This window comes from Lonchura striata, chromosome 8, assembly GCF_050655825.1.
Source record: "Lonchura striata isolate lonStrDom1 chromosome 8, ASM5065582v1, whole genome shotgun sequence".
Classification (NCBI taxonomy): domain Eukaryota; kingdom Metazoa; phylum Chordata; class Aves; order Passeriformes; family Estrildidae; genus Lonchura; species Lonchura striata.
This window is the reverse complement of record NC_140710.1, coordinates 10,052,329-10,080,164: the sequence shown is the minus strand read 5'-3', so window position 1 is coordinate 10,080,164 and position 27,836 is coordinate 10,052,329. Positions and strand designations below refer to the sequence as shown.

Genomic DNA, 27,836 nt, shown 5'->3' with positions numbered 1-27,836 from the left:
GACTCGGTCACTGATGAGCCACTCGTCCGTGCTGCTGCAGAGGCTGCGTGCAGTGTGTGCTCTTTGGTGTGTGCACTGGGGTGGGGAATTGCTAAACTTTAACTGGGTGGCTTCTCTCTCCTTGCAGCCTGCATTGCCTCCAGACCTGGACAGTGTGGCCGAGCCGATGGCTATGTGTTGGAAGGCAAGGAATTAGAGTTCTACTTGAGGAAGATCAAGGCCAGAAAAGGCAAATGAATAAAAACTGTTGTGCTAAGAGAACGAATAAAACCAAGAGTCTGCCACCGTAACAGGTTGTGTGCTCGTTTGTGTGTGCAGTATGGAGAGGGCTTCTGTAGCTTCACCTGCCCTGTAAAATGTGAAGGAAGATGGAACTCTAGGAATCCCTGAGCCCTTTAATATCTTCAGGCAAAACTTGACCCTGCACGTGCTCAATTAAAACATCTCAGTGGGTTCTAAGTGACTTGCAGGACCAAGTGTGTGTGAAAAAGAGTTGTCAGATTTGACAGAACTGGGAAATGTCCAATATTGGAAACCTGTGAGCAGGAGGTAGGTGCAAGTGTGCACCTCCATTAAAACTTCTGGGTTCTGAGCTCCTGAGGTCTGTGCACAGTTCCCCCTTGTTCCTGTGCTGTGTTAGGTTAGCAGGTGCTAACCCATGTGCTCATGGGGTGTTGGAGAGGTCAGTGGGGAAATGGGCTAAGTCTGGCTGAAAACTTGGCTATTACACCTTCAGCCCCTGCAGCTGGTAGCTCATGCCTCTGCCTTCCACATTTCATGAGCTCCCATCCCCTGGTTCAGGCCAGCAGCCCCTTTTGGTATTTCCTGCCTGCTTGTACAATTCCCTGCAGGATCCAGTATCTTTTAACCAAACTAGGTGGCACTGCTCAATGACCAGCTGGTCTTCCCCTGACCTCCTTGGTCTCATTCCAGTGCGAGATCAATTCCTTCTAGCAGAAGGGCCAGGCTCACATCATGGTCTGTCCTTTTCGAAAGCTGGATACAAATTCCAGCTTTGTGCCCTGTCATTTGTGATGGAATTGGAAAGCTGTGGTGAACAAAAGCTTTTCTGGATGTTTTTGGTGATAACCATTCCTAGAGGTTCCTGTCCTTAAAGAAGGTAAATCTCTGCAAATAGTTGCTCTTTGTGCAGGTATTGGGGGAAGTCAGGAGCTCATCTGAGGGCTGGTCCTGTGCCGTGGGGCGGGCCAGGCTCGCACACTTTGTGCCTGTCAGGTGAACAGACTGCACATTTCATCCCATTTGTGTGTTTTTACAAAAGCCTCATTTATCCATTGGATCACTGGTGCAAGTCAGGCTTCCTGCAGGCCCCAGCATCACAATCTTTAGCTCTGAACTGAAGGGAGGTGGCCCATGATCATCTTGCCCAAAGGAGAGTTGTAGTGAGACTGAAGTCTCATGCTTCAAAAATGCAACTCTGTCCCTCTAAATAGTTTTGCAGGGAGGGGTTTAAGTTTTTTTCCTGTGGTGCTGTGCCGTGTTTGGCAGGTATAACAGCAGGAGGTGCCCTGGGGAGTGTGGGTTCATCCTGTGTTGCTGGCAGGGAGGTGAGCATGAGTCAGTGCCAGAGCTGAGCACTGCAGACTGGTACCTGCTCTGATGACCGTGGCACAGGCTGGGTCTGTGCTCTGTGCACTGTCAGCAGAGCTGAGCCCAGCTGGGTGCCACTGCAGTCCAGGAGTCCCTGGGCTGGGTGGGATGTTTTCACAAGCACATTCCTTCTCCATAGTGATCCGGTGTAAACTTTCCCTGCTCTCCAGCAGCGCCTGCTTTCCAGAGAGGTGGAGTGGAGGCGATAAGCACGCTTGGCAGGGATGTGTCATTGCTGCTTCCTCTGAGCGTGTTTCTTCTCTCCGTCATCCTCTGTAGAATGCAAACAGCATTCAGGGTGTTTCTGGGGAACTTTGTACAGTTGGAGAAACTGACTTTATGGAGCAAATGCTGGCTTGATGTCAGGGCAGGATTATAAACCTGTCCCCTGATGAACAGGATTATGGCTCATCAGTGTGTGCTGTTTAGAAAGTTACTACTCTGAGAAACACAGCTGCCAAGGGCAACTGCCCACAGGAACAAAAGTGGCACCTGCAGGTGTGACATGGGAACAGCAGTGGCAGCTGGCCGGGGTGTGTGGCACTTCACTCCCGAAGTGGTGCATGCACAGCCCTATAGATGGCACAGGGATTTACCTGCCTGGGAGTGGGCAAACCTGCTATGCACTGAGCCAGGAAGTGATGGGCTGGGGCTGGGGTTAAGCACAGCGTTAGCCTGGCTAGAATTCAGAAGTGCAAAAGCCTAGGCTGAGGACTTTACCCACTTCTGACAGGTGGAGGGTCTGAATTTAAAAATAGTTACTTGCATAGGATGATCAGCTGCCGCATAAGCCAGGTGAAGTCCCTTGTTATGTGTCCTGCTCCTTGCTGTTGAGTGGCTCTCAGCTCCACACAGTATTAACTTTGGGGTATTTTCACAGGACATGATCCAACCCAGGAAATGACCTTGTGGTTACATTTCAATAGATCCAGCAGTGACCTGGAAGGCAGTGGAGGAGAAGCAGGGCTGGCTTGTTGAGGGACTTTGTCAGCCTTAAAAGAAGGGGGACTTGAAGGAAAGGGAGCTTTTAAACTAATATTCTTGGGGAAAACGTGTCTGAGTGTGCCAGGGCTGTCACAGACAAAGAACGGGACACGGGGTTTGGTCACACCTCCCTGCACCTGTCACAGATGGAGATTTGGGTGGGGGCTGCAGCAAGGGCTGGACAGACCCACTGGGGTAATTTGGGTCGCTCCCTTTGCATCAGCCGTGGCATCTGAATTTAGGCTTCATGAGAAGGAGGGAAAGGACAGGATGTTACATCATTCCCAACAGCCCTGGGAATGGGACCCCAGGGTACATGAGCGGAGGGGGCAACCATGGAAGGGCATTTCTGGAGCACAGGTGAAAAATGCAACTGTTGTTAGCCCTAGTCAAAATCTGCAGCCATGGGCTGGGGTGCAGCCCCTGGAGACCGCTGCTAACCCTGCCTGTCCTGCCTTTGCCCTGTGGCAGCTTCTGGTCCCTCTGTTCCTGTGGGGATGTGGGGGTGGCATGAGCCAGGGTACACTGAGATATGCTGGCTGTAGTACTTGGCACAGAGTGGTGAAGGGATATTAAAGGCTGGGATACTTTCCCAGGGCCCAGGAGGGAGCAGGGAAAGAAGTCCAGCTGGATATCAAACAGGGAAACATCCATGAGTGGCAGGAGACATGAAGGGGAATCATCCTATCCTTGTCCCCAGACCATGTGGGGCTGGGACTGAGCAGTCCCACCACGGGCTGCTGGAAGCCCCAAGCACTCTGCAGGAAACACCACTTCCTTTGCCGGCCGGAGCACCACGTCCCGCCCTGCCCAGCTCCCTCCCTTCCTGCCTGGGCACCAGGCCCAGCACGGCTCCAGAGCAGGCAGGGTGGCCAATGCAGCTTCCAGCCTGGAGAATGTTCCCCTGGGCAGGAGGAGCAGGACTCAAGGGTGCCCCCCCTGCATCTGCAGAGAAGGGCTGGAGCACCATAGGGGAGACTTGGGGGTGCCTGTATTGGGCACTGATTTACAGCATCCCCAGCCTTTGCTCTGCTCCCAGGAGCCCCACAAATTCTTGCTTTGTTCAGGATCTGTGGCATTTGCAGCAGGCTGACGCCTTCCCCACCCCTGTTGTAAATCCTGGTACAAAGCAAAGGCTCTGCTGGATTTTAGCCAGTGCCCAGCTCTGCTCTGCCAGAGCGACAAAGAGGCTCCAGGGATGCTGGGCAAGACCCTCACTGGGCCATCCAGGGCAGGGGAGGGTAGATGGGATAGGAGTGAAGTCCACCATCCCTGCACTCCCCACATCCCCAAAGCACAAAGGGATGAAACCACACTGCCAGGAGTAAAATTATATATTTCTTACTGAGAGCTGGATCCTACAGGGCTGTCTGCAAGGGGCCTGATGCCGCTCTGTTTGTGTGTGCACTTCACACACCCACTCCCACAAGTGTGCACACACACGTGCCATGAAGCAGCACATGTGCCAGTGTGGGGTGGGCAGCAGGCAGAGCCACCACAGGCTTCCCCTGACAAGCCCAGGGCACCCCATCCAAACGTGACACCCCCTGCACACCACACAGGCAGGACCAGCCCTGTTTCATGTCTCCAGACCGTGTTCTGTGCAGGCTGGAGAGCAGCACGTCTGTGCCAGACACCGTCTGGCTCCAACAAGAGAAGAAGCTCTGGTCAGTGGGTCTGGCACTCACAGCATCATCACTTGATCCCCAAAACCAGCCCCCACCTTCCCTGCATGTCCTTCCTCAGGCACCACCAGCCTGTGGTAGGGTCTCCAGAGCCTGAAGCACCCTTGCAGCCTTGCCCAGCTGCAGCACATGGCAAGCGAGGGATTCACACGATAGCACAGGGGAAGGGATGGGTATTTGGGGGTGCAGCTTTGCAAACAGCCACTGTCAGCCACGGCAGGACAACTCATGCCTCCCTTGCTCTGGTGGCTTTCACTCCTGCCCAGCCCCTGGCATCCTACTGGTGTGTCCAGACACAGCCCAGGTCCTGGCATCAGTGCAGGTCGATGGTCTCGTACTCCAGGTTGTCCGAGTCCTCCAGCTCGATGCCGGGTACCAGGTTGTAATAGCTGGTTGTGTGACTCATGTAGATCTTCTCCCGGTCAGCAGAGTCCTTCAGGACTTCACTCACACTGACAGTGTCCACCTCTGGCTCACTGCCCAGCTCCTCTGCCCTTGGTGCTGGGGTGCCCAGCTGCCCTTCATGGGATGGCACCTGGGAACTGCTGGGGGATCCCACCTGGATCTCCACCTCCTCATAGAGGTCTCTGCCACTCTCCAGTGGATCCACGAAGGGCTGGAGCACGACCTGCTTCCCCAGCAGCACTTTCTTCTCAGTCTTGGAGGGAGCAGCAGGCAGCTCATAGGGGATGTAGTGGTGGGGCTCTGCAGACACTGGCACGTCGCTCCTCTCTGCCACGGCCCGGTGGCTCTGGGACCTGCCCTGAAGGCTGTAGTTGGTCTTTTTCTTCTGCCGGCAGAAGCACCAAGCGATGCTGGTGAGGATGAGGAGAGGGGGCAGGCAGATGAAGAGGGCGGTGAGGCCGTGTGAGCGGCACAGCTCATCCCGGGGGATGCTCCGGAGCCCCACACCGTGGTAGTGCTCTGGTGTGTGGCAGATAACCTCAGCAGCCTGGCTGGACCAACCCTCCAGGTTGGTTAGCAAAGCACAGCTGCAGTCCCAGCTGTTGTTGGAGAGCTGAAGCTGGAGCAGAGATGGCTTCAGGAGGCTGGCAGGAAGAAAGGTGAGAGCATTGAAGCCCAGGTAGACCTCCTGGACCTGGGAAGATGCTTTCAGGAAGGACCTGGGTAGCTCCTGAAGCTGATTGCTGTCCAGATAAAGAACCCTCAAATTAGGGGCATTTTCTAGAAAGCTTCCAGGGAGACTTTCCAGCAGGTTGTGACTTAAGTGTAAGATTTCCAAGGCAGGAGGGACTCCCTGTGCGTTGCTGATGGCCGTGATGCTGCAGTGGGAGAGGTAGAGCTCCCGCAGCCCCTGCACCCCCACCAGTGCACCCCAGTCTAGGTGGGTGATGTTGGAGCTGGTGAAGTTGAGGCAGCAGCTCTCGGGGAGCGGAGCCTCCTGGAAAGCCTGGTAGTCCATGGGCTCCGAGCAGTTGCAGATTGGCGGTGCTGGGTCGAGGGCAAGGCCGGCAGCGAGCAGGAGGCTGCCCCAGAGGGACGCGGTGCCCAGCCCGGCGCCTGCGGGGAGAGAGAGGGGACGGTGACTCCCTGTGCCACCTGCCCTCCCGCTCCCTTTCTCCAGCCTTCCCGGCGGGGGAAAGTGAACCCCACTTCTCGTCCCCACCGCGAAAGGACCCTCCCGCCGCAGGTCCTCCCGGAGCCGTCCTCCGGTGCCACCGTCCCCCGCCAGCCCGGGGCTGCCTCTCCCGCCGTGTCCCGCTGCTCCGGCGGGTGCCCGCGGGCAGCGAGCGACCCCCGGAGCCACGGCCGTGCCCCCGTGCCCTGCCCGGCCTCACCTGCCGCCGCCCGCCCCATCCTCCGGGGCTGCTCCGCGTCCCGCCGCGCTCCCGCGGGCGCGGCCGCCGGCTCCGCCTCGCCGCGGGGCGGCCCCGCCACATCCCGCCCCGGCCCCGCCGCCGTCCGGCCCGGCCCTGGTCGCCCTTCAGCCCCCCCGTGCCCTCGCAAGGGTCCCGCCAGCCGTGGGCCTGTGCAGCGGTACCCCCAAATTACTCTTGACCCAGCTCCCCTGCAGTCAATCAACCCGGGGTCCCCCCTTATTCTGCCCTCCTCCATAAACCGTAGTTCCTCCATAAGCCATAGCTCCATAACCCATTCCTTCATCACCCTTCCCCTCTGCATTCCCCAGAAAGAATGTCCCTTCCCAACCTCTCCCGCTCTGCCCTGCCAGAAGCCATGTGTCCCTCCAGTCCTGTCTTTATTCCATCATCAGCCCCCCCAAACACCTGGAAAGGGGCTGGGCTGGGCTCTGCTGAATTTGTCTTCCTCCTGGGATGGGGAGAGGGTTCTGCCCGGCTGGGTGCAGCTGCCAGCTCCACTGGGTAAAGGATGCAGAGTGCACATTCTTGCCGGATGGGGACCAAAAGGGGAGCATCGCACTCCATCACGGGACCCCTTATAAATTCCCTTCATCCCACCCAAGTCCCAGGCCAGTAGTAAGGAGGAGCAGAGTCAGACATGAGCACTACATCCCTCAGAAAAGCAGTGCTGGAGAGGGGAGCTCTGTTTTCACACCCTGAAAGTGCATGTGCACTCACTACAGGGTAAATTGGGTAAACTGATGCACATGGCATGTACCAACAGCTCTTTGCTTGGGTGCCGATGTAGATGGGTAAGACAGGACCTGGGCTGAGCGTGTCCAGTACTGTGGTGCCTTGTGCCCCAGTTCCTGGGGTGCCTTGGCTCCTGTTGGTGCTGGTTCTTCCTTCACCAGCTCACCCAAGGGACCAACCACTCTCTCCATCCTCCTCCTTGGTGGCTGCAGCCCCATGCTTTGCAGAGCTGTGCTGAGGGATGGGAACACCCCACTCCTGAGGGTGTCAGGGCTGTCACCCCAGTCTTGGGGAGCTTGTCTGCACCCCGATGCTTGGCTGGTGTTGCTCTTGCAGCCGAGGCACTGCATGCAGGGCACACAGCAGGGCACACAGCAATGCAGGGCACACAGCAGGGCACACAGCAATGCCCTGCAGCTGCCCTGAGAGGGCAGCCCTGGTGCAGGCGTGAGCTGGCAGCTGGGTTCAGCTCCCCTGCTGTGATATTTTACCACATGCACAAGGGGAAAAAGGTTTCCTAATATCTAGATGGAATTTCCCTTGATGCAGCTTGCATTGTGTGCCTGTCATGATTTTACTGTACACAGCCCCAAAGAGCCTGACTCCCTTTTCCTATAACTCCACCTAACTAGCTGCGGGCAGTCAGGAGTTCACCCCAGAGCCTCCCCTTCCCCAGGTCCAACAGGCTGGTGATCTTAAACCACAGCTCCTCCCACTGCCCCAGATCAGTGACGGGAAAACCGGTGATGAGATGCTGTGCATCACAGGGGACCGGGGCTGCAGGCGGCGGGGTCTGCTCCCAGGCTCCGTCCCTCCTGGAGAGGAGGTGCCTCAGCCTTGGCAGGACATGGGCTGTGGGGCACATCTCTGGCCCAAGGACTCAGCCAGGGGCAGTGGGGAGCAGGAGCACGGATGGTAGCTCTTGGTCCTCGCAGGTCCCCGTGTCCCTCTGTGGGAAATCCCAGGACAGTCCCTGTCTGTCACATCATCCCCAGACAGGTCCCCGGGGCCCTCCTGGGTGCCTCCACCCACACACTGCCTTCAGACGCTGACTCAGCTCCGGAGCTGGGGCCTCCATCGGAAAACCTGTGATGCCACCGGTGCCCGGGGAGCCCCGGGGCCGCGATGGAAACAGGCAGCTCCCCTCAGGGGCAGCAGCATCCCAGCCTGCTCCTGAGCCATGTGTGCTGATGGGCACTGAGTCTGTGTGTGCTTCCCCTACGAAAGCTGGAAACACAAGAGAAAAACAGTCAGATATGTGCTGTTTCCTCTTTGTCTTCAGGCAGGTTTTCTCAGTTTTTCGGCAGAAAAAAATACAGAATTAATTCATCCCCAGTACCCTAGGGTGAAAGGAGATGTGCTGGGAAGAACGGGGCTGTTTCCTGGAGTGCTCATATAAAACCATCAGCATATTCTGGAGCACAGTGCGGCCAGAGCCCTGAGCAGCAGTGGGGAGAAACTGAGGCACGGGATGGTCACAGAGTCACCCTGTGCGTGGTGTGAGCAAGGGAAGGACAGCGGGAAGATTGAGGAGCTCTTGCTACACTGCTGCTTCAGACTCGGGGGGGGGGGTGGGTGGGTTTGCAGCCACCTCTGGCAGCTCCCACGCCCGTGGGGAGGGAGAGATGCCAAGCGCCGGCTCCCAGGGCCCGTTCGGGCGGCAGCGCGGCGTGCGCTCGTCGCGGCCATCAGGGAGCAGCAGCGGCCGCCGCTGCTCGCCCTGTCAGCCGGGCACCCGCGGCAGCACAGCCCCCCGGGCACCGAGCGGCAAGCGTGGATCCCACCAGCTCTGCATCTTCCGCTGGTCCCTGTGCGCCCCCCTCTGCTGCGCCCTGGCGCAGAATGAAAGGATCTTGGGGTGTGGCCACCTGCATCCAAGTTTGTCATACGGCAGGGAGGGACATGTCCGGGCCCACAGGAAACACAGGGGCTTTGAAAACCCTCCCTGGGCCAAAACCTTCCCATGGGGAGGAGGTGTGAGGACCGCAGCTGGGCGTGTGGCGCAGGCTGGGAACACCTGTGGGGGGAAACAGCCTGTGAGAAGGTGTTTTGTGTGTGTGTATTTACAGATGTTCATGGGAGGCGGCTGTGAATGTCCTGGGAGACAGGGGACGGAGCTCTGCGCGTTTGCGGGGTCTCAGCGTGACCGTAGCAGAACCCCGAGTCAAGGGGAGGTTGTCCCTGTCCCTAGGAGGGGGATGCAGGGTGTGCGCAGGGGTGGGCCCCGTGCAGCGGAGGCAGCGAGCCGCTAACGGGGCTGCATCCCGGGTGTCACAGCTGGCAGCGGGATGCCCGCGCATTCCCGGAATTCCGAAACCCTTCCCCGGTGCTGCGGCCCCTTTAAGGGCAGCACGGGGCCGCCCGGGGGCGGAGCTCCGCCGGTGACGTCACCGCGGCCCTGATAAAGGCGGCGGGATTCCCGGGGCGGCAGCGGCGGCGCGCGCCGGCGGGGCCACGTGCGCGGGGCGGCGGAGCCCCGGGACCCTCCCGTCCTCCCGCGCCGCCATGGACTCCGCCGGCCTCTTCCCGCCCTTCCCCGCCGCCGCCCTCCCCGCGCGGCCCGCGCCCGCCCCGGCGCCCCCGCCCCGCGCGGCCGAGACCACCCGCATCATCACCGACCCGGTCTCCGGCCGCTCCTACTGCAAGGGCCGCCTGCTGGGAAAGGTACCGGGAATGGGGAAAGGGGGCTGGGCCGTCGCGGGGGGCAGCGGCTGCGCCGGGGTGAGCCGGTGGGGACGAGGGGAGGGGCGGGGGCTGCGCGCCTGCTCGACCCCCCCCACCCCGGGCCGCCCGGGGCTGGATGCAGCCCCCCGGCCGCCGCCCCCACCGTCCCCGCCTCGCCCGGCGGGCCCGCAGCAGTGCTGGAAGCCGTGAATCACCCGGGCTGGCTGCGTGCCTTGGCGGCTATCGGAGCCGCATCGGTTTCGGGGCGCCCCGCGGGGTGTGCGTGGGCCGGTGGGTGCCCCGGTTCCCAGGGGTGCCGGCTCGCACCGCTCCGCCGCACGCAACTTTTCCTCCGGCTGACAGCAGCGTGTGTAGGAGGAGGATGCCGGTTCCCAGCCCGGCCCGAGTGGGCTCAGCGGCTGAGTGTGCAGATTGGAGGGTGACATCACGGCAGGAAAAACCTGTCTCCATGGGGCTGCCTTTCGATGGCCTCCGGTCCCCGGGCTTCCTGCCCTGCGCAGGACTTTCCAGGTTGATCTATCATGTGGAAAGATGCAAAGTCCGGCCGTAGTGGGAGGGAAAATGCCCTGGAGGTTTTACAAGAAATGGGTGAAGAAAATGCCTGGTTGAGAGCATCATAGTTCAGATCTTAGTGGGCGACTCAGCAGGAGGGAGCGTGTGACGCTGCCAGGGAAGGGAGGAGGAGGCTTGTAAGCAGACAGGGGTAAGGAGCTGTCTCCCACCCACCCGTAACCACCTCTTCCCTTGCAGGGTGGGTTTGCACGATGCTATGAAATGACAGACCTCTCCAGCAACAAAACCTATGCCGTGAAGGTCATCCCGCACAGCAGGGTGGCTAAACCTCACCAGCGGGAGAAGGTGGGTGCCATGCAGCTGGTGGGGTGCTGGGGAGCAGCAGCTCACCTGGGCTCATCTGACACTGCTGCTCTCTCGCAGATCACCAATGAGATCGAGCTACATCGGGACTTGCACCATAAGCACATTGTCAAGTTCTCCCACTACTTTGAGGACTCGGAGAGCATCTACATCTTCCTGGAGCACTGCAGTAGGAAGGTCAGTGCTGCTGTGGCCTCCTTGTCAAAGGATCTCCTAGACAGCCATAGCTGCTTGGAGCAGGCCTTGCGGAGGTGTTTGTTAGCAGTCCCCTTCTCCTGAGCTGTCACACCCTCTGAGCTCACCCTAAGCAGAGTGGTTTTGCACGGCACTGGGCACTCCAGCAGCTCTGTCTTTCTTGGACTGCCTGCTCATGGTGTGGCCACCATAAGTCCAGAGGTTCCCATGGCTCTGACGAGCAGCCTCAACCTCATGTGGGGAGTTGGCTGAGGTCATGGCTGTGAAAGAAGGATTATTTGTGAATGTGCAACTTCTGGAAGAACTGGCTTTGACCCTGCCTACCCTGTGCCTTGTCAGCAGGGCTGTCTGTTCTCCCTTCCTGCATCACAAGCTGTCTTCTCTCCCTTTGCAGTCCCTGGCCCACATCTGGAAGGCCCGCCATACTCTGCTGGAGCCCGAAGTGCGCTATTACCTCAAACAGATCATCTCAGGCTTGAAATACCTTCACCTCAAGGGCATCCTGCACAGAGACCTCAAGCTTGGTGAGTGCTGTGGTTGGCACATGGTGTTGTGTGGGGAGCAAGCTGTCCCCAAGGGACTTGTGGTGACACATCACCCTTGACTTGCAGGCAACTTCTTCATCAATGAAAACATGGAGCTGAAAGTGGGGGACTTTGGGCTGGCTGCTTGCCAGGATGTCTCTGACCAGAAGAAAAAGTACGTTTGAGGTTTTCCTTTTTCAGAATCCTCCAGGGTTTCACTCTTCTTCCTGTGGCTTCCCAGGAGAGTGGAGGGGCAAGGGGTCCCTCCTGGTCTTGGGAGAAGCAGCCTTAGGGCCCCTTCCTGGGTTGAGGGAGCAATTCCTGCTCCAGCTGCAGGCAAAGCGAGGGGGCTGGGGGCTTTGTGGCTCCTCCAGGAATGAGCTTGCAGCCGTCGGGGAGAACAATGTGTTGACTACTGCTATTGTGCCTGCCTGGCTGCCGTGCCGGCTGCACAGGCTGGGACACAAAGGCTCTGTTCCTCCTCAGCTCTGGGACAGGCTCTTCCCAACAGCTCCCCAAGAGCAGCTGCTGCTGACCTCTGTGAGCTGGAGAGGAGGGAGTCTGTATGGGCCTCCTTATAGATGGCGAGGGGGCCACAAAGAGCAAAATGGAGTGAGGGGAGGACAAGGCTGTAAGCTAAATCCCAGGGCTAGGGGGAGGCTGTCTGTGAGGGGATGAAGAGCATGCACTGATCTGGTGCTCTGCCCCACAGGACAATATGTGGGACCCCCAACTACCTGGCTCCAGAAGTGCTGCTGAGACAGGGCCATGGGCCAGAGTCGGACGTGTGGTCTCTGGGCTGTGTCATGTAAGTCTGTGCTGCTGGGTGGGGAGGGGTCCAGGCACCCTGCCTGGGCTGGGGGCAGCTGCTCTGTGGGCAACACAATGAGGAAGTTTTCGTGTGCTGTGCCTTGTGGCTCTGCAGCGGTTGCTGAGAGGCAGGGGGAGGGGAAGCAACTGGCTGGATCCTGCTCAGCCTTACTGTGGAGCAGGTGCTGCCTGTAGCCATCCTGGGATGCTGTGTGGGGACTGTGCAAGCAGGACCTGCATGGGGTGGGTGTGCTCATGCCGCACTCGGCTCCGGTTCAAAGCAGGCTTGACCGCACTGTGAACCTGATAAACAACGGAAAATCTGTGGCTGCCGCGCTGTTTGCTCAGGGAGCGATCGCCGTTTCGGCACATCCAGCCCCTCACCCGGCTGCTGCCTGCTCCATTTTCCACCCTGGTGGCCACGCGGGTGGGAGCAGCGGGTGGCCTTTGCCTGCCAGCTCTTTGTCCTTCCTCAAGGCTCCTTGCCTGTTGCTCTAACAGTTGCTAGGAGGAAGCATGGCCGGATGTGAGCATGGCAGTTGGGGCTGGAAGTGCTGTTCTCAGCCAGGTGTGGCCAGCCAAATGCCAATAACTTCCTTGCTTTAAGTGCTGCTGAGTCACAAGCCTGGTGGGGATCTGACAGTGGCATGCATGTTCCCTCCCAGGTACACCCTGCTGTGTGGGAACCCTCCCTTTGAGACCTCTGACCTCAAGGAGACCTACAGGTGTATCAAGAAAGTAGAATACACCCTCCCTGTCTTCCTCTCCCTGCCTGCCAAGCACCTCATCACTGGCATCCTCAGACCCAACCCCAAGGACCGCCTCACCCTTGAGGAGATTTTGGACCATGAGTTCTTCAAGGTGAGTGGGTGGGGACCTGGGTCAAGAGACCCTTCACCAGGTGGGATGAGGTTTTTTTGGGCTGTGCAGGGTGTTGTCCTTGTCCTGTACAAAGTGTCAGTCCTTCAAAGGAAGCAGCCGCTGTCCTGCCCAAATGCCAGCCAGAGGAACTGAGGGATCTGCTGTGCTTCTGCTGCCTTGTTGCTATAGCAAGGGGTTGTTTCCTGTGCTGATGCCAGTCATGGTTTTGAGGCTTGACGGAAACACAAGCTGGCTGTCAGGAGGGCTGTGAATGACTGTGGTCAGCCCAGGGCAGCTGCTCTGCCTGGAGCATGTGGCCTGTGGAAACCAAACCTCTCCCTTGACCTCTGCAGGGCTACACTCCTGAGAAACTCCCTCCCAGCAGCTGTGTGATGGCTCCAGAGTTGAGTCCCCCAAATCCTGCAAAGACTCTGTTTGCTAAAGTCACCAAGACACTCTTCAGGAAGAAGAAGCCCAAGGGTAAGTTTGTGCATTGCCAAGGAGCCTCTGGGTGACTCTTCCTTCAGGAAGAAGTGGATCCTGTTTTCTGGAGAGACCTCCTGATGGATCTCTCTGGACCCCATGCCTGGGTACAGCACAGGCTGGGTGTGCCCCTGCCTTTCTTGTGCTGGTGGCCTGGCATGGGTGTGTGCCTGGAGAGCGGATACTGTGCCACAACCCACGGGACAGTTCCTCCTGGAAGTCCTTTGTTGCATGAGAACTGGGAAGTGAAAGTGGGAGGCAGCTGTCTGACACCCTCCTTGCCTCCATGGGCATGGGAACAGATAAGGGAGAGCTGAGCTACTGGGAGGGGTGGCCTGGATATTGCCGGCCTCTATGCTCAGCAGTGTACTCATCTCTTGCTCTCTCCTCAGCCAGGAAAGGCTCTTCAGAGGACAGGGATGACCTCTCCAAGCTGGTTACTGGGCTGATGAAGACCTCAATCTGTCGTCAGATTAGCTATAAAACTGTGGAAGGGAATGAGGTGAGAACCTTTCCAAGGCCATGCACGCCCTTGTTTGGCAGAGCAGACAGACCATGATAAAGCCAGGTGTCTCCACAGGCCACTCCTGTATCATGCCGCAGTGCCAGCTCCAGCCCCGTGGAGACAGTGGTGGAGGAGACTTCTCACAAGTCTGCGTCTCCCTCCATCCGGGGAACGATGGCCAGCAGCTGTGAAGGTGAGCAATACCTGTCCCAGCCACCCCAAGCTTCCTGTCATGCCTGGGCTGATAGCGGGGCCAGCTGACTCAGCCTCTCATCTTCTCCCCACAGCCTTTGAAGATTGCATCACTGCCTCTGCCATCATTGAGTCAGCTGTCCGGCTTCTGCGGACCTGCCTCTCCTCCATGCCTCCAGGTAAACTGGTTGGACTGCTCTGGGATGGGATAGGGGGCTGTGCATCCCCTTCCCTGTGGGATGAAGGCATGGCTGCTACTTGGGGTACAGATAGCACCCTAAATGGTGCCAGAGCCTGCTGTAGGGATCTGTTCCCTCTGGGCAGGTGAGATGGACAGGGGCTGGCTGGCTGCACTGCTCACCTCCTCTCTTCTCCAACAGCGGAGAAAAACCCAGCTTCCCTGGCCCGCCATGAGCACTTTGTCTGGGTGAGCAAGTGGGTGGATTATTCCAACAAGTATGGCTTTGGCTACCAGCTCTCCAACCGCAGCATTGGGGTCCTCTTCAACAACGGCACGCACATGACGCTTTCCCCCAACCACAGGTGAGCGGTGGGAATGGGGCTGATCTGTCTCTAGGAGAGCCCCTTGGGTGGGAAGGGGAGTCTGTACCATCCCCAAAACTTGTGCTCTGCTCCCTCCAGGACTGTACATTACAACCCAACCAACAGCAAACACCTGGTGTTCTCTGTGTCTGCCATCCCCGAGCAGCTGCAGGGACAGATGAGTGTCTTGCGCTACTTTGCGTCCTACATGGAGCAGCATCTCATGAAGGTGAGTGCTGGACATTGGGTTATGGCTTGACCACACCATTTAGCTGGCTGGACTCCCTGCTTGCAGCTGTGGCCAGGTGGACACACAGGGTTGTGCCATGGGAGTGGGGACTCCACTGAGGGGGTACCCAGCTTTGTTGTGTGCACTGTTGGAAGTGCTCCCACGTGTGGGACCAGTGTCTTATGCAGACCCTTCTCTCAAAGGGAGGTGACCTGCCCAGCATAGATGACCTTGGACAGCCAGCCCTGCTCCTCCTGCAGTGGGTGAAGACTGACCAAGCCTTGCTCATGCTTTTCAGCAGTGGCACCCTCCAGGTATGTGTGGGGCACAGTGGAGATGCCCAGACCCTTGTGAAGAGGAGGCCAGATAGGGGTCTTCTAGTCTGTGTTGGAGCTCATCTGCCACAGCCCAAATGGAAAATACAGCTGTGAAAACAGCTGTGGGTGCATGATGTTGCTCCAGTGCCTGGAGCTGCTGGTTGCAGCTTCCCCAGCCCATGGAGAGACATAGCACTTCAGCTGGATGCTTCTGTCTGCCCCTGTGCTAGGGCTGGCTCATTCCTGCCGTGGGGCATGGGCAAGGGTGCTCCCGGGCAGGCTGGGGAGGAGGAACGGGTTGAGGCAGGAAATGTGGCTTCATCCTGGCTCCTAACGTGCTGTGGGAAGCATGGCTTAAACCAAGCCCAACCTGTCTCCTAGGTGAATTTCTACAACGACCACACCAAGGTGATCATTAGCAAGCCTGACCACTCCTGCCTTGTCACCTACATCAACCGGGAGCGCAACTCTTACACTTACAAGCTGTGCAGCATCCAGGAGCTGGGCTGCTCTCCTGAGCTCCAGCACCGCCTCAGATACATCCTCAAGCTTCTCCAAGAATGGGCTGAGGCCTAGCCTGGGACCTTGGGGGCACCCTGTCTGGACTTGGAGGTTTTCCCCTGCCCTCCCATGGGATGGGAGGGATGATGTGGTGCTGGCTATCCCCCTGGGCACTGTGTATCCTGGTGCTCAGCTGGACTCTGGACTAAGACATGTGGATGTGGTTACAGCAGCAGGTCTGGATATCCTTGCTGCTCCCTGGCTCTGGGCAATCGCTGTCTTCCCACTGGCAGCTCCTGCTCTGGTGGTGCTGGTCCTGATGGAATGGACTGGGTGTTACAGGGAGGTGGTGGTGGATGAGTGTTCTGCAGCTGGGTTTGGGGCTGGCTGAGCCTTGTTTAGGGCTGGCAACAACTACCTGTGGTGGAGGCTCAGGCTCCCCTGCCCCAGCTGATGCATCAGTTGCACAGACCCTTTGCATGGCCTGGACATGGCTGGCACAGTTTTGATCTCAAACTTCAGGTGCTGTGGGATAGGAAAACCCCTTCCCAGGAATGGGCAGGGGTGAAGGGTGCTGTCTGCCCTGCCAGGGGCTCTCTGGGCTGGTGTGTGCCACTCCACAACTGTTACACTAAGGAGGGACTTGTGCTGGGCCCAGCTGGGCTCAGTCTCTTCCCAATTTGTGAATTGTCTGGTACAACCTGAGGTTTGATAAAGGGTGGGGGATGGGATCTGAGGACTTGCCTGGAGAAGCCCTCATTTTTTTGGGACCCAGGGTTGTTTCTTATTTCAAGGCAGTCTGTGCCATGTGGGACTATTTATGTATCTTATTTATATGGAATTTATTTATTTTCCTGTTGGTCTGTCCATGTGCAGTTCCCCTCTCCCTGAGTCACCTCAATAAAAACTTATTTGTGTAAGGGCAAACTATGTCTGCCTTTTTTGAAGCTAGAGTCACAAAAGGGCTTCAGCATCATTCTTGCTCCAGAGCTGCTTCTGCCTGTTGGGGATAACCCTTCTTGCCACTGATTGCTGCTGGGCAATAAGGTCAGGGAGGCAGGATGGCCATGAAAAGCCCTTGTGGTACCTCCACTGCCTTTCATGGGACTGGCACAAAGGGCACAGTTAGCTCTTGCTTATGCTGGTGGAGCCTTGGAGCTGCCTCAAGTTCTCCTTGCTGCTGCCAAACGCATTCCCAGTCTTTTCTGTACTTGGACCCAACCCAGCTGCTCTCCTGATTCTGCTGAGCTGCAGAAGGCAGGAGCTATGACCCAGGTGGTGGAGGGGTTGCCTGAGCCCTTGCGTTGACATTTCGTGTGATGGGATATGAGCTGGGCATGAAGCCAGGAAAGAGCTCTGTGAGCTTGCTTTGAAGGTGATCTGTGTAATCAATCTGCCTGGGAGCAGCTTGGGCTGTGGGAAGCAGCCTGGGCTGCTCCAACAGCCTTGGGCAGTTGCCTGTTCCAGGGAAATCCAGCCTTTTGTTGTGTTTGCTGCTGCCTTGGTCTCTTTGCAAACCATAGTACTGGGAACTGCAGTGTGGGTGTGAGCTGAGGCTGGAGTGAGCATCCATATCTTGCTCCTTGCACACACCCTGGCCCAAGACTCCAGGTATGGCACACAGCTGGATGAAACCTCTTTATTTCAGCTGCTCTTTCCCTACAGCTCTACAAGACTGGGTGGACAGAGAGGCATGTGCTACTCGAAGTAGACCCCATACACTGTGGCTACAGCAAAGAGGGAGGCGTTGGAGAAGGTGGCAGAGGCAAAGCTGTCAGTCTCAGGGTCCCATAGTCCCCGGCTGGCCACCAAGAGGCTCTGCTGGCCCTGCTGGCCCAGCACCACGTGGCAGACCAGCTTGTAGCGGGGTGGCACCACCTCCTTGGCCTGGTTCTGCAGCAGCTCAGTCAGGCTCTGGGCTAGTGGGGCATTGCCCTGGGGACTGTATACACTGCTCCCCAAGGCACGGGCCAGCGTGCCCTCCAGCACCCTCTGCACCCGCTGTGCATCAAACTCGCAGCCTTTGTCTGGTCCCATTCTGTAAGTGTTTTCCAGACGGGTCTTGAGGATGGGCTGGAAAATTGGGAGCCCAGAGAAGCTAACACGTCTGTGGAGCATCCAGGGGCCAAGGGAGGGACGCCTGCTCCCCGGGACCATCCCGAATGAGCTGCGGCGGCTGAGGATGGAGTTGCGGCGGGAGAGCAGCGCGGGTGGTTTGCTGTCCTCAGTGCCCCGCGCTGCGGGCTGGGACCCACGGCATGTAGTGCGGAGTGAAGGGGCTTCAGAGTTGGCTGCAGCCAGCACCTGGGCTAGCAGGGCTGCCTCTGGGATGGGCTGCTCAGCCATAGGGGTGGCCTGCAAAGGACATATACCTGAGTGTTAGGTGAGGCCGGTGTCTTGTAGCCTCTCCATTCCCCTGCCTCTCTGCCTCACTTCTCCCTGCCCTCTGCAAATCCCATGCCTTCTGGCATGTGAATCTCTGTGAGATGACATGCAGAGGGGCTGGGAGATCCATGGCAACTGTCTTCCCTTCTCCGGTGCCTCCATGCCCATCAGACCCAGCCAGCTGGGGCTGATCCAATGCATGGTCCACACAACCCCCTGCTCTCCCATCCCTTCCCCTGGCACAGGTGAGTGACTCTTTCCCCAGTGTTCTGGTCTGCATCTGATCTCACACTTACCGTAAGTTCCACTCCTGTCCTTGCAGAGTAAACCCAGGGGAATTGTCTCTGGTGGATGTCACTGCCCTGGACCAAACTTTATCTTGCAAGTTGCTGTGAGCAGGGCCAAACCTGTTGTGTTCCTGGAAGGTGAAGTGTTGCTATGTGACACTGTAGGTCTCCAGGACTGTTCTGGGGCATGGCTTCTGTAACTCCTTGTTTCCTGGTCCCTGGATAGCCCTGTTCCCCTTCACTCCTGCCCTCTCTGCATTTTCAGCTGTGTCAGCACAGGGATGTGGTTATTCCAGGCGTGTGCCCTCCAATCTCAGCTCCCTGCTAGCCCTGAAAAATGCAGGCTGGTGTTGGATGTTAAAGACAAGAACAGGGGGTGGAGAGTATCAACTGTGATCCCTACTTTGTGCCCTGACCATGGGTTGCACTGGGACTGAGTCCTCCAACAGCTTGATTTTGCTCAGACATTTGCATCCTTAGGCTACTTATGCCCCACTGCACCAAGGGAGAGTGTGAATGGGTGGGCACCATTGAATCATATAATCACATAGTGGGTTGTGTTGGAAAGGACCTTAGAGATCATCTAGTTCCAAATCACCTGCAATGGGCAGGGATGCCACCCCTAGAGCAGATTGCGCAGAGCCCTATCCAGCCCAGCCTTGAACACTTCCAGGGACTGTATGGAGCACAGCCCTGGCACATGCCAGGGACTCTGCTGCTGTAATGCCTGCAGGGTGAGCAGGTCCCTGGGGGCTCCTGACCCTGGCTGGAGTTTCTCTCTGCCAGTGGAGCCCAGCCCAGCTGGTACGACACAGCTGTTCCATCAATGTGCCTTTGTCTGGCCTGGCTGCTGAGCTATTTGAGGAAAGTGGAGACAGCTTTTGTGCTTCTATCTCCGGTTGGAGGTATTTATAGCCTGCCTCTACTAGCGCTGCCAAGCACACTGCCAGCTAGACCCCATTCCCTTGGGTGCTGCCTCAGCTCTGAGCCCCATTCCTGCCTCTCCTTCTGACATCCACTGACAAGCAAGGGTGGATCCCTCCATGGGCAGTCCCCTGCTTGCACTGCCTGGGGCCAGCCAAGGCTTGGAGAATGTCACAGGACTTGGTTTGGGCTTCGGTGAGCAGGTTGCTCTAGTGGGCTGATCTATGGGTGGCATCCCTGCCCATGGCAAGGGGGTTGGAGCTAAATGGTCCCTTCCCACCCAAGCCTTTCTATGAGGCTGGTGATGCTTTTTTCTCTCTGCAAGCACCTGTACCCTAAGCAGACATGAGAGCTGCAGGGCTCTGGCCTGGAACATCGCAGGAGAGAAGGCTTCTCCCATTTCAGGGGACAAATCTTCCTGCCGAGCTCCAGTGCTGCTGCTGGGGACTCGGCCATGCCCAAGGCCTTTCCATGGGGGCTGTGGAGGTGAGGGCGATTTCCGTGCATGTGCTGCCTTTTCCAAAATCTCAGCTGGCTGCGTCTCTTCACCTTATCTCTTTGCTCCGCAGCAAAGCCACCAGCTTGGGCCGCAAAGTCCCTGTGCCAGGCGTGCCGGAGCCGCGAAACACGGCAAGGAATTCCACTCGCTGCGAGGCGCAGCCCCGCTTCCCCGCGCGGGGAGCGCCGGCCGGAGCCGCCTCGGCAGCAGGGCCGTGCTTCTCGCCTCAGTGTCCCATCGCTGCATCCGCCGCTCGCCCGGCAGCGCTGCCGGCCAGGCTTCCCTAGCAATGGGCCGTGCCGCCCGCCGCAGCTCCCCGCCGGCCTCCCGGCAGTTCCGCGCTCCCTCCCGCCGTCCCCCGGCCCGCCCGCGCCTCCTTCCGCCGCTCCCTCAGGCCGCCCATGGCCGGACCCTGCTCGGCGCGGCTGCAGGGCGACGCGGCCGCCTTCAGCGCCGCCCTGCGCACCCTGGTCAACAACCCCCAGTTCAGGTGAGGGCCCGGGGCGCGCCTCCCCCCCAGCCCCGCCGAAGCTGCTCCGCGCTGTTCCCCGCAGCCCCGAGCCCTCCTCGCTGTTTTCCCGCAGCCCCGAGCCCTCCGTGTTGTTTTCCCCGCAGCCCCGAGCCCTCCTCGCTGTTCCCCGCAGCCCCGAGCCCTCCTCGCTGTTCCCCGCAGCCCCGAGCCCTCCTCGCTGTTCCCCGCAGCCCCGAGCCCTCCGCGCTGTTCCCCGCAGCCCCGAGCACTCCGTGCTGTTCCCCGCAGCCCCGAGTTCTCCTCGCTGTTTTCCCGCAGCCCCGAGCCCTCCTCGCTGTTCCCCGCAGCCCCGAGCCCTCCTCGCTGTTTTCCCCGCAGCCCCGAGCCCTCCTCGCTGTTCCCCGCAGCCCCGAGCCCTCCTCGCTGTTTTCCCCGCAGCCCCGAGCCCTCCTCGTTGTTTTCCCCGCAGCCCCGAGCTCTCCGCGCTGTTTTCCCCGCAGCCCCGAGCTCTCCGCGCTGTTTTCCCCGCAGCCCCGAGCCCTCGCTGCTGGGGCCGCCGTGGCTTGTGCAGCGCTCCCCGCACACCCGCATGCCAGCAGGAGTCCCGGGCTGCCCGGGTGTAGCCCACCCTGCGCAGCCATCATCTCTCAGGAGGAGGGAAAGTTCTCAGGAGTGCCCAGACCCCCTCTGCCCCCAGGCACGGTGTCAACAGGGCAAGGCAGTAATCCCAGGATAAATCCTGTGCTTAGGCACTTGCCCTTGCTGGGAATGGGGGTACATTGAGCTCCCCAGGGGTAGCTTTCTCCCTTGCTCAGTTCCTCTCCCACCTGGCTTTACTGGTGTTTTATCCCCAGAGGGCATGCGACAGCATGGCATCCCTACTCACAGGGTGTGGCATTCCTGCCACCCCTTGCCAGAGCAGAGATGGAGATGCTGCTTTGGCTTCCCTCACCCACATGGTATGTCCTGCCTGCCTGTGGGCCTCTTCACCCACTTCCTGCTGAGGCCTGGCCAGCCTATCTAAGGAATGCCAGAGCTATCTAAGGAAATCCCCATTCCTGCTGAAATTTTTGGCCACCCAGAAGAGAAATCCCAGTGAAAACTCCCCAGCCACAGCACCAGGAAGTAGAGGAGTGGCTGACAGTGCCTGGTTATTCTCAGCCTACATCCTGCTGCTCACATCTTTCAGCCCATACCTCTTATCCAGCATCCTGCAATCTGCATCCTGCAACCTGAAATCTGTGCTCTGCATCCATCTATTTCATCCCACATCCTGCATCCTTTCTCCTGTAGCCTGTACCTCACAGCCTGCACTCTGTAGCCTTTGTTCTGCATCCCACATCCTACAATCTTCGGTTTGCACCCATCCTGCAGCCTGTGTCCTTCATCCCAGACCTTGCATGCCATCATCGCAGCTGGCATTCCACATCTCACAGCCTGCATCCTGCATTCTCCTTGCTCCTCTTGGCCTCTGGACCTCAATCACAGAAGAGTTTATCATGATCCCCTTTGCAGGAGCAGTCATGGAGGACCTGCTGGGCTCTGCTCACAGCAGCCATCCTGCCCCAGCTGTGTATTTCCTGATAGACATTTGGGATGACCCAGGTGTCTTTCCTTCTGGTGGTCACATACACTTCCCTGTAGGACACTCTGAGGGTCAGGCCATGGGTTTGTGCATGCCCTCATAGCAGTGAGAATTTGGGTGGCATGTCTTCTGTTCACTGGCCTGCTGGGATGGTGAAAGGAAAAACGGGATAGATGGGCTGTAGCTGCAGGTGTGCTCAGGTTGGAGACTCCATGTCCTTTGCCTGCTTCTTTTTCCCTGATCTTGCCCTGCTTTCTTGGGGCCATGGAACTGGGGAAACATTCTTGGGAGGGGAGGGTTATAGGGGATCAGGGCAACAGGATGGTCCCTGTGCTCTAGTGTATGCCACAAGCTGTCCTGTTGCACCACTGCCAGCCCTGCTGGCAGCTATGCCAGAGACTTCACATCCCTGAGATGATGAGTCAGTTCCCATGAGTCAAGGAGGCTGATCCCGATGACAGTGATGCTTTCCTTGGCTCTGCTATGCCAAAAGAGAAAGTCACTTTCTCTAGCTGTCCTTGGCCTTTCTCTGCCCTGCTCGGTGCCAGCACCCAGGGCTCTCCATGCTTTCCAGAGCACCTGTCATGCTCACCTCGCCTGCAGCATTCAAATGGCTAGAAAGAGCCACCAACAAGGTCCCCACTGTTCCCCTGTTGGGACAAACCCCTGGGTTAAAAGTAAAGGGTACTGCCCTGCTGTGCCAGGCACTCAGCAGGGCCCTTTCTGTGTGCCCTGTGCCAGCCCAGGGAAGGCTGTGCCCTTGCTTTCCAGGCACCATGTCCCTCACAGTCCCCTCTCCCCCGCAGCGATGTGATGTTCGTGGTGGGCCAGGAGCAGCAGAAGGTGTTTGCACACCGCTGTGTGCTGGCATGCCGCTGCCAGGTGTTCCGTGGGATGCTCAGCCAGGCACCAGTGGGCAGCCAGGACTCCTCCAGCAGCATCCAACCCCAAGGCCCTTTCATCCTGGGCAACGTGCAGCCTGAGGTCTTCTTGGCCGTCATTGAGTTCCTCTACACCAACAGTGTCACCCTCAACAGCCACATAGTGAGTGGGGATGAGGCTGGTGGGGACCTTGGACATGGGAGGGACAAGAAGGGGATGCAGGGAAGGGGGTGCTTTGCAAGTCTTGGTGTGCCTAAGTTGGAGGAGGTGGTCTGTATGATGCTCTCTGGCTGGCTAACAGGGTAATGAATGTGTGGGGTCTCAACCCAGCATGGTGGGGTATCCACAGCACCTTGTCCCAGTCTTGGGACCTCTGGTTGTGCATATCCTGGATAGTGAGAATGGGGATACCACAGCAGGAAACCTAAATTTTTCTCCATGCATCAGCCTTATCTCCCACGCCCCGCTCCCACGTGGAGCTCCCATGGAAGCTGGAGCACACCTGCCCTTTACCCTGGTGGGCCCTTTACCCTGCTGTGCCTGTCCATGGCCCTGCATGCTGATGATCACAAGGTGCCTCTTGCCTGCAGGCACTGGAGGTGCTGACCTCATCGGTGGAGTATGGCTTGCAGGACCTGTGCAAGGTACAGTGCTGTTTGGGCTGAGGGCAGTGGTCCCTGAGTGTTCCCAGGCTTGACAGCACCCCAAGATGGTCCCTGCATGGCTGGTAGCTGGAGGTGCCTCTGAGGAAAGCACTGTGGAGCATCATGCAGGCTTGGCTCTGTTTCTCGATCCTAGGAGGTCTCTTCAGTGGGATTCCCCTTGAGTGGGTGCAGCAGCAGCCAGGAATCCCACAGGGGAATCCCGAGAAATCACAGGGAAGGACATAGAGTTTCACATACCCTGCACAGCAAAGGTCAGAAGGAAAGCCCCTGTGACTTTGCCAGCACGTGCTGCCTGGTCATCTGACAGGGTGATGCAGTTAAAGAGAGCCCCGGTCCTTGGCAGCAGTCAGCACCTCAGCTGACAGCCAAGGCAATGCTGCTTTGGGTAGGAAGGTTTTGGGAAGGCAGCAGGGAGCAAAGAGGAAGGATGGGAGCTGAACAAGGAGGGGCCAGGGAGCTGAAGCAGCTCAGTGTTGGGGAGGGTGGCCAAGCCACGTCATCAGCCTGATTCCTGAATTACAGCCTGGCTGAACGCGTGACCCGACATCTCACACCCAGACTTCCCCTCCCTCCCCATCGCACTGGGAAAGTACCTCAGGAACTGAGGAATCGTGGGCTCCTGTCTGCCAGTGGTGGAATGGGACCTGTGGAAACAAGATCAGCCAAAGCCCAGATGTGGCAGAGCTGTCAAACAGCTGTCTGGGAAGGGAAGGGATATAAGGAGTGTAGCAGAAAAGGGGGACCTGGTGTTCCTATCATGAGTCACATCTCACTACCCAGCAAATGCCTCCTGAGGGGAATGACCTGCATAGAGGAGGGGTGGGAGGGAAAGGGGCTGGTCAAGGACAGCTGGTGAAACCATGTCAATGTGCCCAGCTGCAGGGTGACCTCATATCCCTCCTGCCAATGACTCAGGGCCCTTCTGCCCCAGCTGACAGCTCCTCCCTGCGTGTCACATCCCCTTGGGTTTCCCAAGGACTCTGGTAGGCAGCTGAGATAAGCAAGAGAGAGAGGTCCCACTCACTGATAAACATGCTGGTCTGGCTGCATTCCACCTGCATCATCCATGTAGAGGATGTAGCTGGAGATGCTGGTCCCAGAACGCAGCTGGCAGGCAGGACTGGGGCACAGCTGAAGTCAGCAGTGCACTGCAGCTGGCACCAGGATTGTGCCCTGTGGCAGAACATGGGTGGCATCTGTAGACAGGATTAAGGGACCCACCTGGGCCTATCAAATTGGCTGGGTTTGGTCACATCAATCTTGGTCCCTGGTTCCATCAGTGGCCAAGCTGGCTGCCCATATCCACACTGCAAGACTTCATCCTACAGGCCATTGCTTATGAAATAAGCATAAGCCATTGCTTATGAAATCCTGGGGGACTGGAAATGCCTCTGCCCCACATTCCATGTGCTGGGGCTCAGGGGATGCTGAGAGTTGTGTGCGGGGATGGCAGGGTTGTGTCCCCAACTCTGCCCACCCTCTCCCTGCCTGCCTTACAGCTCTGTGTCAAGTTCATCAAGGACACGCTGAGTGTGGAGCAGGTCTGCGAGGCCCTGCAGGTAAGAGTGACACCAGTAGGGTCATAAAGTCTTAAAAATAATCTGTACAATTTTGGGGCAGGAACAGACTTCACCCTTCTGTTTTGGATAGTGGGGCAGGATTTCCCACTCAGCCCTGGCCCAGCAGCTGCCCTGCCAACTCCCAGATCATTGGGGTTGTACCAGGGCTGCAAGGGACAGTGGGGCCACCAGAACCTGACAGAGAAGTGTCTCCTCTGTCAGCCTGAGCAGGGCTGGCCAGAACTCCACAGTGCCAGGGCTTTGTCATCATCTGCATGAAACTGGGAGGCACTGGGTTTTGGGGAGCCAGTCCCAAAACCCCTGCTGAGAGCTGAGGCACCTAAAAATAGCCTTGCAAAGGTCCTAATGTCCCTGGCCATGCTACTTGGTGAGACCAAGACTGCTCCCCAGAAAAGGGGGATTTTTTTTTTGTCTCCCACAAGCTGAAATAATCTTGGGGTGAGGTGCCTGCCCCAGAACACAGAGCCCCAGCCAGATGTGATGCCAGACCACTGCGACATAAACGGAGCTAAAACTGGCCCAGAGGAAACAAAACAAGAAACCCCAAAACCCCAGAACAAAACAAACCTGAAGAAAACAGCTTGTCTGCCCTCCCCACTTACGTCAGCACTGGTCCCATGCTGTGGTGGAGTGGGACGTGATGTTCACCCTTCCTGTGCTGGTCCCGAGTACCCCACACACAGGGGCTGCTGTGGGGGGATGGGGTTGTGCCCACACAAGGAGCACGGAGGACTCGTGGTTTCATGTGCCTGTGGTGTTGTCTTGTGAGAACAGCACCAGGGCCTCTCCCACACTGTGGGCTCGGTGAGGTGCCTGAGCAGAGGTGAAAAATTGTGTCCTGGGCATTAGAGCCACCAAAACATTTGCTGTTGGGCAGGCCAGAAAAGGAGGGAGCCTTGGTGCCCCTTCCTCCCCACCGTGATACCCAACCCAGAGAGATGTCTGCCTCACCTGTGCCCCTGACAGGGCCCATGTTTCTGTAGGGCTTTGGCAGGGAGTCCCTGCTGCCCTGGACCCTCTTGCAAGTGTCCGTGTTGTCTCACAGGCTGCGGTGACCTACGGGCAGGTGGACCTCCAGCAGCACTGCCTGGCCTTCATCGAGGGCTGCACCACGGTACGGTGGCAGGTGATGGGGGAGCATGGTTGGGGTACCCCAGGGTGTGGGGGCACAGGGCATGGAGAACACTGCATGAGGCAAAGGAGCAGGACCCATAAGGACAGCATGCCTGGAGGCTGGGAGACGAGCAAATGGCATTTGGAGAGAAGATACTGGGCGACTGGCAGAGGCAGGCTTGGGGGGTACTGGAGTGACATGGGATTGGAGTTTGGGTTGGGGATGCTGGAATGCCAGGCAGGAATGACACCAGGATGTGTCTGATGGATGAGGGTGGTGGTTGTGTGGGGTCCTGGTTCCAGCACCCCAGTGTTGTGGTGTGCTGGCAGGCAGTGGTGCAGACCCAGGGCTTCCGTGAGCTCTCCGACGTGGTGCTGGCGCGGGTGCTGCGCAGTGACCGCCTGGCCGCAGATGAGCTGGACCTGGTGCAGGCTGTGCGGGAGTGGGCACACGTCAGCTCGGTGAGTGTCATGCAGCAAGGACCACCCAGGGGTGCCTGGGCCCCCACCGGCCCAGGCTGGGAATGTAGGCACCCTATCCCTGAGCCCAGGGATCTGTGATGCATGCAGGCCCCTGCTTCCCCTGGTGCCCAGGACACCACCAGCCTCATCCCTCACATCCTGATCTCTGACAGGCTGTCCTGGAGCGTCCGGTGGCAGAGGTGGCTGCCCTGCCAGTGAGGGAGTTGCGTCTGCCCTTGCTGGCACCCAGTGAACTGGTGACACTGGAGAGCTACAACCAGCAGGACCTCCTCATCCCGGTGAGCTGCTGCCTGTTCTTAGTGTCTCCTGATTGACCTCTAGGGCTGGAGGGTGCTTCGGGATGGGCTGAGGAGAACCACACTGTGGCAGTGCTGATGTCCCCATCTGTCTCCCCATCCCCACAGGTGGAGAACATCGCGGCAGCCTGGCGTGCCCACGCACTGAGGAAGGGCAGCGGGCTGCCCTCCCGCCTCTGCCGTCCCCGCCGGGGCACACGGCCCCGTGACCATCACCGTCACCTTGAGCCACACGCCAAGTAGGGGTTGGGCAGCGAGTTTTGTCCAGCCCAACCGGGGACTCTGCAGTGGGGCAGGGTGTGGGGCTGGGCACTGATGCTGCTGTGGGCAAGAGCATTGATAAGGGGCTTTGTCCCATGTCACAGTGTCAGGGCCAGGGCAGGATGCCTGGGTCACCCCCAAAAGTGATGCAGGGTCTGGGGGTAGGGTAGAGCTGGGCTATGCGATGGGTGCAAGGACACTGCAGGCTGCCCAGGTAGTGACCCAAGGGTGGTGGGGTTGCAGAGATCCCTGCAGGATGGGGACCCAAGATGAGCTCCCCTTTCCCTGGGGCCGTGCTGCCCTCCCCCGGCAGCGGGGCCGTGCTGCAGTGGGAGAGAGCGCCAGCACCTCCAGGAGGGGCACGGAACCCTCCACGGCAGTAGCACGGGGACCCTGGGGCTTGGAGGGGGTGCAGGTAGGAGGGGACACGTGCATCTTTGCAGGCACCGCTGCACTGACAGGCTCCCACCCCCAGCCACCACCAAGCTCTACCAGCAGGCCACACACGCAGGACAGGCTGCCAACCCCCCCATGTGCCACACACACAGTGTGCAGCCCCCCCTTGCACCCCCCATTGAGTGTGTGCACACAGCTGGGTCTGTCTCAGGCACACATATCCCCCTTCCAGCTGTGTTCCCCAGGAGAAAGGGCCGGACACAGCAGGTAATTTATATATAATATATATATTTACTCTTTAAAAATAAACCTTCGGTCCCCACTACCGCCTGTACAAACTACAAAAATAAACCTTTGCTCTCTTTGATATAAATAACTTAGATGGCGTGGGGGGGGGGGGGGGGGGCTGCCCGCCGTGCCCACGCCTGGCACGG

General features: G+C 58.5%; 5 protein-coding genes and 1 non-coding gene across 14 annotated transcripts in view; 4 read left to right on the top strand and 2 right to left on the bottom strand.

Annotated features, from left to right (window-relative positions):
* RPS8 (ribosomal protein S8) overlaps positions 1–290 on the top strand; it is a 4,716-nt gene extending 4,426 nt beyond the window's left edge. Inside the window, exon 6 of the mRNA XM_021528435.3 lies at positions 128–290. Within this exon, the coding sequence (XP_021384110.1) occupies positions 128–237 (110 nt within the window). The 3' untranslated portion in view covers positions 238–290. The remainder of the gene's footprint in view (positions 1–127) is intronic.
* Positions 164–10,293, bottom strand: LOC146766744 (uncharacterized). 3 transcript variants are annotated; one of them, XM_085586310.1, is made up of 2 exons: positions 9,733–10,293; positions 164–5,801 (listed from the first exon to the last, which is right to left on the bottom strand). In XM_085586310.1, exon 2 carries the CDS (start codon positions 5,701–5,703, stop codon positions 4,594–4,596), a length of 1,110 nt encoding a protein of 369 aa, XP_085442436.1. In that variant the 5' UTR covers positions 5,704–5,801; positions 9,733–10,293; the 3' UTR covers positions 164–4,593. The 3 variants fall into 3 exon arrangements, with proteins under 3 accessions (XP_085442436.1, XP_085442434.1, XP_085442435.1); XM_085586308.1 differs by lacking the exon at positions 9,733–10,293 and adding an exon at positions 6,527–9,348; XM_085586309.1 differs by lacking the exon at positions 9,733–10,293 and adding an exon at positions 6,080–6,147.
* On the top strand, positions 435–16,501 carry PLK3 (polo like kinase 3). Of its 4 annotated transcripts, none has more exons than XM_085586299.1 (15): positions 435–1,120; positions 10,289–10,396; positions 10,475–10,591; positions 11,004–11,133; positions 11,221–11,308; positions 11,846–11,941; positions 12,609–12,804; positions 13,158–13,284; positions 13,680–13,789; positions 13,868–13,985; positions 14,080–14,163; positions 14,365–14,527; positions 14,627–14,756; positions 14,960–15,070; positions 15,455–16,501. In XM_085586299.1, the coding sequence occupies exons 2-15, from the start codon at positions 10,313–10,315 to the stop codon at positions 15,647–15,649; spliced, it is 1,749 nt and encodes a 582-aa protein (XP_085442425.1). In that variant the 5' UTR covers positions 435–1,120; positions 10,289–10,312; the 3' UTR covers positions 15,650–16,501. The 4 variants fall into 4 exon arrangements, with proteins under 4 accessions (XP_085442425.1, XP_085442424.1, XP_085442423.1 ...); XM_085586298.1 differs by having other exon boundaries at positions 13,856–13,985; XM_085586297.1 differs by lacking the exon at positions 435–1,120 and adding an exon at positions 9,279–9,517 and having other exon boundaries at positions 13,856–13,985.
* On the top strand, positions 879–1,008 carry LOC116183935 (small nucleolar RNA SNORA35). Its single transcript, XR_004148646.1, has one exon. It is a non-coding gene; the product is annotated as a small nucleolar RNA SNORA35 (small nucleolar RNA).
* On the bottom strand, positions 16,325–18,414 carry DYNLT4 (dynein light chain Tctex-type 4). Its single transcript, XM_021530197.4, has 2 exons — positions 18,256–18,414; positions 16,325–17,929 (listed from the first exon to the last, which is right to left on the bottom strand). The coding sequence occupies exon 2, from the start codon at positions 17,918–17,920 to the stop codon at positions 17,273–17,275; it is 648 nt and encodes a 215-aa protein (XP_021385872.3). The 5' UTR covers positions 17,921–17,929; positions 18,256–18,414; the 3' UTR covers positions 16,325–17,272.
* BTBD19 (BTB domain containing 19) lies at positions 17,087–27,778 on the top strand. 4 transcript variants are annotated; one of them, XM_085586313.1, is made up of 8 exons: positions 17,087–17,185; positions 22,533–22,770; positions 23,199–23,252; positions 24,773–24,832; positions 25,899–25,967; positions 26,297–26,428; positions 26,602–26,727; positions 26,854–27,778. In XM_085586313.1, exons 2-8 carry the CDS (start codon positions 22,540–22,542, stop codon positions 26,986–26,988), a joined length of 807 nt encoding a protein of 268 aa, XP_085442439.1. In that variant the 5' UTR covers positions 17,087–17,185; positions 22,533–22,539; the 3' UTR covers positions 26,989–27,778. The 4 variants fall into 4 exon arrangements, with proteins under 4 accessions (XP_085442439.1, XP_085442438.1, XP_031361343.3 ...); XM_085586312.1 differs by lacking the exon at positions 17,087–17,185 and adding an exon at positions 19,075–19,656; XM_031505483.3 differs by lacking the exon at positions 17,087–17,185 and adding an exon at positions 20,020–20,159.
* Positions 27,779–27,836: the final 58 nt, after the last annotated feature.

Bases quoted from the DNA above. Each gene is read 5' to 3' on its own strand.
- BTBD19 (XM_031505483.3), top strand. From the start codon at position 20,071: ATGGCCGGACCCTGCTCGGCGCGGCTGCAGGGCGACGCGGCCGCCTTC. The intron at 20,160-22,532 runs GTGAGGGCCCGG...TCTCCCCCGCAG, and splicing joins GTCAACAACCCCCAGTTCAG to CGATGTGATGTTCGTGGTGG. The intron at 26,728-26,853 runs GTGAGCTGCTGC...CCATCCCCACAG, and splicing joins AGCAGGACCTCCTCATCCCG to GTGGAGAACATCGCGGCAGC.
- DYNLT4 (XM_021530197.4), bottom strand. From the start codon at position 17,920: ATGGCTGAGCAGCCCATCCCAGAGGCAGCCCTGCTAGCCCAGGTGCTG.
- PLK3 (XM_085586297.1), top strand. From the start codon at position 9,359: ATGGACTCCGCCGGCCTCTTCCCGCCCTTCCCCGCCGCCGCCCTCCCC. The intron at 9,518-10,288 runs GTACCGGGAATG...CTTCCCTTGCAG, and splicing joins AGGGCCGCCTGCTGGGAAAG to GGTGGGTTTGCACGATGCTA. The intron at 12,805-13,157 runs GTGAGTGGGTGG...TGACCTCTGCAG, and splicing joins TGGACCATGAGTTCTTCAAG to GGCTACACTCCTGAGAAACT.
- LOC146766744 (XM_085586308.1), bottom strand. From the start codon at position 6,713: ATGAAGGGAATTTATAAGGGGTCCCGTGATGGAGTGCGATGCTCCCCT. The intron at 5,802-6,526 runs GTGTTTGGGGGG...CTCTCCCCGCAG, and splicing joins CCAGCCCAGCCCCTTTCCAG to GCGCCGGGCTGGGCACCGCG.